The sequence below is a fragment of the Ictalurus punctatus genome, chromosome 17 (assembly GCF_001660625.3).
Source record: "Ictalurus punctatus breed USDA103 chromosome 17, Coco_2.0, whole genome shotgun sequence".
In the NCBI taxonomy this organism is placed as follows: Eukaryota; Metazoa; Chordata; class Actinopteri; order Siluriformes; family Ictaluridae; genus Ictalurus; species Ictalurus punctatus.
In genome coordinates, this window is record NC_030432.2 from 21,839,762 (window position 1) to 21,852,859 (window position 13,098).

The 13,098-nt window shown below is 40.4% G+C and overlaps 1 protein-coding gene across 3 annotated transcripts in view; it reads right to left on the reverse strand.

Moving 5' to 3' along the window:
- The window catches only part of stim1a (stromal interaction molecule 1a), a 56,570-nt gene extending 44,637 nt beyond the window's left edge, over window positions 1-11,933 (reverse strand). The window contains exons 1-2 of one of the 3 annotated variants that reach the window (XM_053687186.1): window positions 11,436-11,933; window positions 8,506-8,628 (exon numbers count right to left, since the gene is read on the reverse strand). In XM_053687186.1, the coding sequence (XP_053543161.1) occupies window positions 8,506-8,608 (103 nt within the window). In that variant the 5' untranslated portion in view covers window positions 8,609-8,628; window positions 11,436-11,933. The remainder of the gene's footprint in view (window positions 1-8,505; window positions 8,629-11,435) is intronic. The other 2 variants (XM_017490987.3, XM_053687187.1) reach the window with 2 other exon arrangements.
- Between the last annotated feature and the right edge of the window lie 1,165 nt (window positions 11,934-13,098).

Here is a 13,098-nt window from a genome sequence, read left to right on the forward strand (position 1 = left end):
ATGTGTGTCAGCCGTTGTGATCCAGAGCTATCAGTCAGAGTGCGCTCAATATATTTTAACTCCATGGGATACCCAAATTGTGTGTAAAAAAAAAAAACTCCACGGGATACACCAAGTGTGCTGAAAAGATCCTCAGTGTAAGCATTAGGGTTACTCTTAATCATTGTTGTACATTTTTTACTTTCAAGTTTATAAAATCCAAGAGAAGTTATCCACTCATTGAGCATAGCTCTTAGCAAGTGGAATCATTAGGCTGTCCAAGCGAAAACATTCACGATCATCTTTAAAGTATCCTAAAGAGCCTCGGAGAAATACAGATCTGGTAGTCGAGCTCTGGAGCTCACACAACAAAACAGCAAAAGGCAGCTAAATATAGGACTTAACCGTGGTATTAACTTAAACTCGGCATCTCTTATTTTTAGACGGCAAATCTCTACAGCTGTTTTGTAACCACGAGCGGTTATGCGGACCATCATAAGCGGAGTGTCACTCTCAAGTCACGGTCAGAAAAGAAAAAAAAAAAAAAAAGGTTGTCCGCTTGTCTACTCGAAGGTTCGCTGTAAAATCTGCCTAATCAGACAGCAGAACCATTACTGGAAGCTAAAAACGATTAACTATATAAATAACGCGCTGAAGAACCATTCTTAAAACAGAGGAGGGAATTGAGGGAATTTTTTCAAACTCTCTCGTAAATGTAAAATCAGTGCTGAATAAACAGTACAGCGGAGTGTTTTTAAATGTACCGACCAACATGATGACTGAACACCTCAAACCCCAGGATTTTTCTTCTTTAATAAACCACCATTAAATCACGAGCTTAAACTAGTCTTGGGTGACATATAAGGAAAAAGAAAAGGAAAAAAAAACAATAAAAACACCCCAAGGGCGTCTTATAACAGAGCATCTCTTTTATGCACAGCAAATGGCAAAAGATTTCATTTTAATTCATTAGAACAACATTTCTCCCTTTCTTGAAGTTAATATGACAAAGAAACGCAGCTTGTCATGGGAATGAAAAGCCACAAAGAGTAAACTCCTTTGTTCTGAAGACTTTCCTGTAACTGCTTACACTGCTACCATAAATGTAGGATGCAGGAAATAGACTGAGATCTCTGCTGGGGGTGTACAGTAAAGCCCAGCTGACATTACGCTGCTCACAGAAACGTGAAACCGAGGGATCGGAACATACTCGGACGTCTTGCCGGACCAAGCAGCTGCACTCAGGAAGATCAGACTCGATGGGTCACCTAGTAGCAATTAACCAACACATCAGCTTGAAGTCAGGACATTCAAGGTGCCTCAAGTCAGCAAAAAAAGGTGCCGTCGATATTTTTAGAAGCTTCTACACAGAGAGCAAATTGAAAAGATCTTTCTTGCCTTACATGGGCATGTAAGAGACTATGGGTCCAGCGTAGACACCACATTATCCCTAATGAGCAAGCCAGAGGCGATGGTAACGGGGAAAAGCTCCCCGAGATGACACGAGGAAGAAACCTTGAGAGGAACCTGACTCAAATGAGAACCTCAGAGTCATTTCTGATTTGAACACAGATTTAAATTTAAGTCGATAACACCAAAGTAACATCATGAAATGTTCAATGATTGAGACTTGAGTGTAAACTGTTTACAGTGAGTACGTCCATCTTTATTCCACTTGAAAGATCAAAGAGATGAACTCTCTTCAGGAGTTGTAGGGGTGGCAGATACGACTAAAATAACAAATCAAAAAGACGTGGCGACATTTCTATGGAAGAAGATATGCATCACCATATACGCAGAAATAAATTACAAAAATTCTATTCAAACACTTTAAATGTCTACAAAAACACACGTAAAACATGTCAACATTTTACATCTCGATCCAAAACATGATCAAAATCAGGAGTTTCAAATCAGTTTGCGATCGTCCTTAAAATACAAAATGCTAAATAAAAGCAAAAATAAAACCCCAAGACTTTAAAAGGTGCATGTTCACAGAGCTCCGCCCCCTGGATCTACACTGGCCTGTAGAGTCGAGTGTCTATAAAATGAATGACAGGAAATGTATCCAAACACAAACAAGGATTCCAGACTGTTTTCCAAACAGATTTTTATCAGCCACTGAATACATTTATACCAAGGCCACGATTTCAACCTTCATATTTTATCATCTTTTACATCCAGGTCCTCCAGGTTATTCTTATAAGTAAGACACTTTAAAAATACGACTATTGCACCTTTAAGTGCTTTATAGAGCTGATACTGCAGAGCGATATTTCACAAATTATGTTACCACATATATATGTCTACAAAAAATTATCAAGGCTGCAAACGTAAACTTTTTTTTTTAAATCTGCCCTCAGCTCTGAGAGCAAGTCACTGCATCACCGTGAACATTTAGTCCAGGGAATAAACTCAGGCCAGTAATGTTTTTTCATATACTATTCTTCACACAAAGCTACAAACCTATCTGTAATCTTTCTTACGACAACAAAACAATTGATATTTTAAGTTTACGACTGAATAAAATTCCTACAGAACGTAAATTCAGCACATATTCACCGACTCTCTGCTTCATCGTCATAATTAAACTCCTGTGCTGTGTTCGTTATCTATATTAAACTGTAAACATACTCCAGTACGCAGTTCTAGCTATAAATCATTTGATACACAAAGGAAAACTTTCACTCGCGGGCACGTGGTGAACGATCAGCTCCAGAATTATTGGCACCTTTTAAGAAAATAAACGGAACACAAATCATTTCACACACAACCCAAAAAAACGACAGGTTTTTCATGTAAGGCATTTTTCTTAAATGTTGAACACTGGTTTCAAATGTATTTGTATATTATTAATTAATAGAGGTGTAAGAGACTATTTGGAATGATGCATCGATTTAAAAGGCATCCAGCAAAACGAATCGAGGCAACAATCAAATTATAATTGATCATAAGTACATTATTATTGAAAAGCACAGCCAGGAGTGTAAAAAATTATTCAAATCAGGTTTACTGTCAAAATTTAGACTTTCAGCTTCATCCTTATGATGTTATGATCTGCTGCAAATGAGATGCGTAGCTTCTGGCAGCGTTCCTGAGGAATCTTAGCCCATTCGTCATGAGCAATGGCCTCCAGTTCAGTAATATTCCTGGGTTTGCATGCTGCAACCGCCTTCTTCAAATCCCAGCAGAGATTTTCTATGGGGTTCAAGTCAGGTGACTGTGATGGCCCTGTAGAGCCTTGGTGGAATTTGAGGTATGCTTGGGATCATTGTCCTGTTGGAAGGTCCGATGACGCCCAAGCTTCAGCTTCCTCACAGACGGCATGAACATTTCAGTGTTCAGTGGGGTTGAGGTCAGGGCTCTGTGCAGGACACTCGAGTTCTTCCACTCCAACGTTAACACACCATGTCTTCATGGAGCTCGCTTTGTACACAGGGGCACCGTCACGATGGAACAGGTTTGGGCTTTGTAGTTCCAGTGAAGAGAAACTCTAATGTTACAGAATACAAAGACGTTCTATACAATTGTGAGATTTCAACAGTTTGAGTGAGAACCGCATATGGGTGTGACAGACAGGTTTCTCCACACTTGGACATCATCATCGATTCAGAGAACAGTTTTTTTAACAAAGGTTTAAATCCAAAGATGGTTGTTGCAAAATACTGATCCTGCAGCCATTTGTGTGTTGATTCGGTTCTTTATCATGTTGAAAGATCCATCTATGGCCAAGTCTTAACCTCCTGGCAGAGGCAACCACGCTTCGATATTTATGCTAAAATATCCTGATACTTAACAGAATTCTTGAGGACATCAATCTTGAAGCCCTGAACCACCAATCACAAAACAGACCCCCTGGATCCACCGCCATATTTTACACTGGGTTTGGCTGATTTTCCTTTTTTTTTTTTGGGTGAACATCCAACATTCCAACTTGCTTCCTTAATGGAAGCAATCTCCCATGTCAGAGTATGATATCCGGACAGGAACTGTGGCCAGGTACAAAGCTAAATCAGTGTACATCTAGCCGTATGAAAATGCCGTGCTGATCGTTTCCGCTACGCATCAAATATTATCTAGTGAAAAGAGATTTATCCAGGAGCCAATTCTTGCTCACACTGAAGCCATTACCTTCCCTAAGTACAGTATATTATAAAAAGCTGTACGTTATATTATCTCAGTAACAAGCAGGCTAGATTAATCTTGCCTTTGTGTTTTAGTCAGTATCAGATGTAAGTTTAATACACAACACTGACGAAAATGCAATGTTAAGCAAGACGGCAAAATCAAGTCCAAAAATTATAACGTTAAAAAAAAAAAATAATAATAAAGATGCATAAAAATCTGCTTCAAAAGGCAAACGAGGACAAGAGGACGAGGCTCTCGGGGAAACTTCAGAGATCTTGGATGCGATCAAACACGCTTTGAGCCAAGTTTCTCTAAAATACAGCAGGACAGCCTCCACTACACAGCCGACAAGTCGAGATGGATTGCAGAGGAAGCGTACGAGTACAAACAGTGCTTTTATAATCATTATGCACACTACAGCTGGACAGGTGACCAAATGATATGCTGATTATCACAGCAGCTTAGCTCAATCCATGAGTTGGGGAAAAGTGAGTATCTTGGTCACGATACTCGTGATATAAAATTTTCATACCGTTCCATCTCTAATCGGAAAGAAAAAAAGCTGTGATCTCTGTGACTTTAATCATGGCATGTTTGACGGTGCCAGATGGGCTGGTTTGAGTATTTCAGAAACTGCTAATCTACTGGGATTTTCACACACAACAGTCTCTGGAGTTTACACAGAATGGCGTGAAAGAAAAAAAAAAAAAACAACATTGATCAACAAGGCGTTTCCACCCACGGAACTGTCGCTCACTCAGACAGGTCAGAGGAAAATGGCCAGATTAGTTTCGAGCTCCCAGGAAGGACAGATACAGTAAAGCAACTCATTCACGCTTTACAACCGTGGTGAGCGGAAAAGCATCTCAGCATGCACAAAACATCGAACCTCGAGGTGGATGACCTACAACAGCAGAAGACCACATCGTGATTGTTCCACTCCTGTCAGCCATCCTGGGCGCAGACGTCACTCACCCGAACTTTGGGTGAGCCTGTGCCTATGGTAATGAATAGCTAATGAATATTAGTGAACATCAGAGGCCTACTTATGAAGATTAATGAGTATGCCTAATTTTCAGAGTACGAATCACGTGTTTTTAATATATGCTTAAATATAATATACTGTAGTATTATAGTAAATATATATATATAAAATATGTAAGGATAACACAAGACAGACTGAGTAGTTATATGAAAACAATGCACACCAGGGTGGTGTGACGCGGCATGATCTAGAGTGTGTTATTCCGCTTATACCATAATGACTTGCCAACAATTGGTTTATTAACAAACAGCAGGTTGTTCATTTTAACAGCTTAATGTTCTGGACCATCCAAGAGACTTCAGTTCCTGTTCTCGCTTAAGTTACAGCTGTGATAAACAATTGTTCCCTCACCAGCCTCTCGCTCTCTTTTCTCTCTCTCAAAAAACACAGCCTGTCATTTGACAGAGAAACCAGAAAGTGTAAACTCGTCTGTCCTGAAGACTTTCCCATGCTAGTAAACTTTCCAAAGCACGGTTACAGTTGCATCCATCCATCCATCTTCTACCGCTTACTCCTTTTCAGGGTCACGGGGGAACCTGGGGCCTATCCCAGGGAGCATCGGGCACAAGGCGGGGTACACCCTAGACAAGGTGCCAATCCATCGCAGGGCACATTCACATACACACTCACACACTACAGACACTTTGGACACGCCAATCAGCCTACCATGCACGTCTTTGGACTGGGGGAGGAAACCGGAGTACCCGGAGGAAACCCCCGCAACACGGGGAGAACATGCAAACTCCGCCCACACAGGGCCACGGTGGGACCGGTTACAGTTACAACGTTAAATGCCCCCAAAACGTAAAACGTCATCACGTCAATGATTACACGTTTTACTTCGTTAAACATGGTTTTACAAATGCGTTTATTAGTACTATCGGATTGCGTGGAGCGTCTTGCTGCACAAGTCCCTGAGTACTATACAAACAATAATGTTAAATAGAATTAAGCTCATTAATATTAACTTATCGTTCATGTTACAGCTGGAACTACTGTCCAGCTGAGTCTTCTCCTATAATGCCTGATGAGGAAGGAGAATACATGGCAAGGGATCCGAGACCATTCCTCCATACACTGGTGGACTCTCCTCTTCAGTTCACCTCACAGGTGTTCTACGGATTTCAAGTCAGGTGACTGGGATGGCCATGGAAGGACCTCGATTTTGTGCTCAGTAAACCATTAGTGTGTTGATTTATATATGTAGGTTTGGGATCTCATATAGACATGTACACACCTTGTTTTCCCGCTCAGCATGAGAGGATGTTAGTGTTTCAGTTTCAACCCCTTTAATGATTAATTACGGTTCCATGAACCGTATTCATCCGCACAGACACGCAGAGCCGAAGCACAACCTAACACAGTGTTCTTCCATAAAATGCACACAGTTTTATTTTTTTTATCTGCTAGAGGGCCAAAAGTTACACAGTGGACCTTTAATACCAGAGGATGACTTTTTTTTTTGTCCTCATGTCCATTTTAAATTGGATTTTTTGGACCAATTCAGTTCAAATCAATATAAATAACTATCCTTGGCAATAATGTTAATCATTCAAATTCAGATCTCTTGTATTACCCTAGTCCTACTCTCGTACCCGACCGTAAACTGTATGAGTTAAAAATTTTAAATTTAACACACTTAAGCACTTGCTTTACAAGGCTGATAAATCACGAACTCGGCCTATAGAGCCAATGATGTGGTTTTAATGAGTGAGCAAGCGAACAGGGACCCGGTGACGGACACCTCGACCGTGTCCGATGTCGTAATATCACTCAGCTCTGTCTGGGCTCTGTTCCAGCTGCTTCCGATAAAAAAAAATAATAAAAAATCCTACAGCACTCTGGACTTCAGCCATGAAACTTCAGTCACTGACACTTCTCAGATGAATTCTACTCTTACAGGGCTACGGGGAGGAGACGTCGGCGAGGCCGTGAGTCAGTTCTCGAGGGGTTTTGATAGCTTGCGTGTTTAATATTGTTGGGAAATGAAAGCAGGAAACTCTGAGTAATGATAAATGGTAGGTGTCATTGCTTTTGAAGTAGAATTTAGGTTGTGTGTAAGCAGCAATCGTTTAAAAAGAATTATACACTGGTCAGGTTAAATTTAGGTTGAATAGTTGACGATACCAGATTTTCATAAGTACCGGTACTGACATGCTTCCTGACAGAAGGTCAGTTGGGAACTTCTCATGGATGCACCTTGCAACAAGAAGACATTGCAGCTAAAGCAGCTCCCCCGGTCACCATGGCTGCGTCTGAAAACGCATACTTACCTACTACATAGTAGGCGAAATATGCTGACTTCTCTCGGACAATCGTTTTTCGCTTTCGGAAAATCCACAAAACAACCCCCGGTTCTCACGTACGTTATAGTAGCTATAAACAGTCGTTTCCTCACACCAACCTCTCTTTTTTTTCTCTCATGAAGCGAATTCAAATAGATACATACATAAATACATACATAAACACACAAATAACAGCAGCTTGACATGTAAGCAAGAAAGAAACCATTACAATTAAATTACATTGAAACAAACAGATGGTTGACCTGAACGAGCAATTCAGCACACAACAAAGACAAAACGTCTAGCTTTCAGGATAAACTTAGCATGGAGTAAGTAAGTGTAACCTAACCACAATGCCTTGCACTCGCTGTATTTGACAAACTGCCACGATGTCAGTGAAGGCAGTGTGCTTAATGGAGAATGTGCATCCCGTCTATTCTCAGCGTGGCTACATTTAGAGCCTGAACAATTTCTAAATCAGACTGCAGCTCCACTCACTCCGACGTACAGTCTTTTGTATCGTTTAGTCATTTTATAAATCAAATATTAGAAACATCGGACTCTGTGCGCTAATATTTTGAAATGTTACTCAAAGTCATCCGTGACGTTTGGGTTGCATAACAGCCTTCTTGAATTTTCGAGATATCTAGTAAATACCTTTGAACGTAAGGTCAGAGTTTCCGATTTGAGACACAGTTCATGACAACAATCAGGATGACGACGGAGCGTTTCAAAGATTTTTAAGTTTTAAAATCGTTAAACGGTTTACACAGTTCTACTTTTGGATGGAAACCTGACAGACAGAGACCTTTGGGCTCTGACGTGCCGTCTAGATCGTTTCGTTTTTAAATCTTCTGGTTGTACTCAAGGTATGCCGCGAGTGGATGAACAGTGGCACTCGCAGGGCCGTGTATAAACACTACACAGCAGTCGTACATTACAAATCTGGAATTTGAAAAGAAAATGCAGAAGAAAAAAAGAAGGCTTGGTGGGGTCACCTTTCGAAACCCCTGATGCAGGCAATATTCGCATTTCTACCCGAGGTTAAAAAGTGCACGGCTGACATACCGTTGTCGAGTTGCTGGGACTCTTGTCCGAGCTTGTCGGCACGACAGTCCCCGAGCAAGTACAAGCAGACGATCCACAAAGCTGCCAGTTTGTTGAAATCCATAATGAGACTTCTGGCTCGATCTGCGGAGGAGAAAAACGGTTAGACTGGATTACAATTAAACGCCCTTTCAGCCAAGCCGCCTTGTCCGACAGCTGTTCTGGCATAAAACTGACCGACACTGCAGTTCAAAAGTTCACTTCACCTCCAGACCAATTCAAGCTGGTTTCCACTGAGCTAACCTAAAACATCGTATCATTACTAAATGAGACAAGCAAAGGAATACAACACTTGGTGTCGTGCTATTACAGAAAAATAATCAATGATGGGATGGCGTCAAGAGGCAGAGTTAATTATTTTCCTTAAAACAGCATGTTTCCTCTTATACCGTGGCATTCAATTCTTCATCAAGTATTTTTTTATCCATTTATAGTTACATTTAAATGTTAAAAGTCAGAGCTGCTGTCGTGGAAAAGTGATTAGTACTAATGAATCGTGTAGAATCTGAATAAAGACTAGGCTTATGACAGTGTGTGTAAAATGCCATTGTCCTATCGCGCCCCCTAAATATCGCCGATTTATGATCGTATTGCCCGTGGCTTTGAAGGGAACAAGAAGGGGGCGTGGCCAGACATGCGTCATCATTACATCGGAAAACACTGGACGCAAGTTACAAGTTGGCTATAGCCACAATCGCTATAATTAATGTTTAGCCAGGGTTTTTTTCCTCTCTTAATTAACTGTTAGTAAGGAATGCTTGCAATGCTGGAGTCGTGACTGTAAATCAACGTAACGAGTTCTTCGCTGTAACTAAGTTTTACTTTAAACTACACACGCACGTGCTTGTGGTGAACTTATCGAATTCTTGTAGCGTGACGTCACCCTGACAAACACCACGCTGTTTCGTTTTCTTAATTTAAACCTTTAGAAGATGTTTAGCTGCTCTGCTCTGAAGACAGACAGACAGAGCGTTATTAGGATTCGTGTAGGATACAAACTAGGTGAAAAAGAAATATTTTGCATGATACAACATGATATCATTAGTCATCACAAGCCTACTAGACATGAGCTAACAAGAAGAAAAATAAATGTGTGAGATAGAAATTATACGGCAGTATCGGTAAATATATATTAAATCAGACCAGTCTGTATTTCCCAGAGTAGTAACTCAAATACAGAATTTTATTTAAACACTAAGCAGTATGTCTAAGGTGTGGTTTCCTTGGTAATGTAGGCTTGACGGGAAACACTGACATAACGAGTTTCCTTAGAAAATGAGCCAATTATTACACCGAGGTCAAGTATTACGTCATTGCTTATTGAGTCGGTGATACGAACAGTGTGTAATCGCTAAATAAATAGCATTTTAAAATATTTAACATGCTGAGTTTGTCATTCCATAATAGTGGTATCAATAAAATACTTGGTAAAAGTGGGTCCCGAAGTATTTATTTTTTCTTTATCCATTTATAGTTACAGTTAATGTTGTGGAAGATCTGAAACTACTGTCAGGATGGCTGTTGCAGAAAATGTAATTACTCAGGATCATACAGCGGTGTTTAAGGGCCTCTGGGTAAAAAAAAAAAAAAAAAAAATTAAATAGAGGATTATTTGAGAAAAAAGAGACATAATTCGAGATTTTTTTTTTTCATTTTCGAAGAAAAGGTCGCAATATTTCAAGAATAAAGTTGCAATATTTATTATATTATATGAAGTAATTCAGAAATACAATTGCAACACATTAAGAGTAAAGACGTAACATTTCGAGATCATATCGTGATGTCATACCGTGATATGGTTTTTTTTGTCAAATCGCCTACCTCTTAGCAAAACTTAATTATCGGTCATTATAAAGCCCCCGCCCCCACCACCCCGAAACAACATGAGTGCAAAATTCTGCATTCAACTTTATATTTAACGAAAATATATTCTTTCCTCAAACAAATCTTCCTTATTATTATTATTTTAAAAATGCTTATGTAACACTAAACCGCACCTCCACCTGCGAGGTGTTAGTTGGCATGCTAGCAAGGTTAGCTTAGCCATCTGTGCTGCTTATTCATTCAGCTCAAAGCTATTAATTCCTTCATTAGATAAACTTTGCTTATTTTTTTCAAATCTTCTTCTTAATACACTACAAGACTTTCAGTTTGTCGGGGTTCAATATTAAACGTTGAAACGTTGCTTCAGAAACTGAAGCAAGGTATCAGTCACAGTGACACATCACGACCATTTCACGTTAAGCTAGCCTGCCATGCTAATAGAAAAAAAAACGCCATGACACAACACTGTGTTGCCAGATCATGCGGGTTTTACTATGGCATTTCCAATGTAAATTCAGGTTGAGTTTATGAGAAATTTTGTAAAGAGCTTGTAATGTAAGATTTGAGTTTCTACAACAATTTATTGTGAGATATATATATATATATATATATATATATATATATATATAGATATATATATATATATATATATATATATATATATATATATATACACACACACACACGTGTGTGTGTTCAAGTGTAACTATGATTCTTTTTGAAAAATCGTTTTAAACCGTGACAAAAAGGAATTCATCTGGCAACCCTGACCTTCACAAAGCTAGCTCGCGATTTTAGCACTAACCGTCATTTTTAAACTAAATAAATAAATAAATATATAAATAAATAACTGACTGACAGTAAGTATATCGTAATAAAGTCGTAGCAAAAAGAGCTTCTTTTTTTTTTTTTTAGAAAATAAAGGATCAAAATACATAGTTAGGCAGGGATGTCAGATTAAAAACCCCGTCGTTTACGTTAATAAACGGAAAAGAGTGACACTTGACACAAAATTGATAGTATTTGTGTTTTTTTTTTTAAATGTATAATGATATTAAGTGTGATACCTCAGATTTGCGTCGACTTTCTGGAGATGAGAAAAAAAACAAAACAAGATCCTTTAAATCCTATTCCAGCTCCCGGGAGAGTCCCGACCGCAGCTCTCCATTGAGATACCCTGCAAAAAACAGCCTGGACGCTTGCTCCACTAAATAAAAAAACAGTCCTTGTGTTTGTTTAATTCAGACATAAGAGATAAGATCAGCTCGTCGGTTGTTACAGCTCAGTGTAATGCGTTCAGCTCAGCTCGACCTGCATTGCAATGGATCAGAATGGAGTGCCTGTACACCAGCGAACAGAAGGCTGGGAGGAGGGGAGAAAAAGATTTTAACCAGCTAAACTCAGGAAATTACAGGACAAACGTATGCTGGTCCGTTTAATAAATCCCTCAGACTTAAGCACAGGCTTCAGCTGGCTGGCTCTCTATCTACCCTCTTTTTCCCCCTTCACACTCGCCCCCGCTTCCTCACTCCTCACTAGCACGCGTTTCTGAAAGACTGCAGACAGGGTTGCCAGATCTTTCAATACATAAACCCCTCAAACTAAACCATAAAACTATATCCTTAAACCCTAAAAATTAAAAAAAAATTCGCAGAACATATTTATTTATATATATAAATATAATAATTTAAGTATTTTGCTTTAAATGCTCAAAAAAGCCTTGTAACAAAGGCAAGAAACCTTCGTGAATGAGTCGATTCCTTGAATCGGCTCTGGTTCACCTATGAGCCGACTCGTTAATGAGTAAAGGTTTCTTGCCTTTGTTACTAGTTTCTTACACAGATTGTATAAATTAATTAATTAATTAATTAATTAATTAATTAATTTTTTTAAAAAGGATGGACGACGTACCTTCACTCTCTTCCATTGTAGAAAAGTGAAGCCACCAATGTCCCAATATGGCGCTGACATCGCGTAACCCGAGTCTGTTCAGTAGTGAACCAGGAGCCCGAGTCTACGTGTAGTGAACCCGGAGTCTGAGTCTACGCGTAGTGAACCCGGAGTCTGAGTCTGCGCGGTAATGAACCCGAAGCCTGAGTCTATGCGGTAGTGAATTCGGAGCCTGAGTCCGTGCAGTAGTGAACTTGGTGCCTGAGTAATATGCGCAATAGTGAACCCGGAGCCTGAGTCTGCGCAGTAGTGAATTCAGAGCCCGAGTCTATGTGGTAGTGAATTTGGAGCTTGAGTCTGCGCGGTAGTGAATTTTGAGCCCGAGTCCGTGCGGTCGTGAACCTGGAGCCAGAGTCTGCGCGGTAGTGAATTCGGAGCCCGAGTCTGCGCAGTAGTGAATTCGGAGCCCCGAATCCGTGTGGTGGTGAACCCGGAGCCTGAGTCTGCGTGGTAGTGAATTCGGAGCCCGAGTCTGCGCGGTAGTGAATTCGGAGCCCCGAATCCGTGTGGTGGTGAATCTGGAGCTTGAGTCTGCGCGGTAGTGAATTCGGAGCCCGAGTCCGTGCGGTCGTGAACCTGGAGCCTGAGTCTGCGCGGTAGTGAATTCGGAGCCCGAGTCTGCGCGGTAGTGAATTCGGAGCCCGAGTCTGCGCGGTAGTGAATTCGGAGCCCCGAATCCGTGTGGTGGTGAATTTGGAGCTTGAGTCTGCGCGGTAGTGAATTCGGAGCCCGAGTCTGCGCAGTAGTGAATTCGGAGCCCCGAGTCCGTGTGGTGGTGAA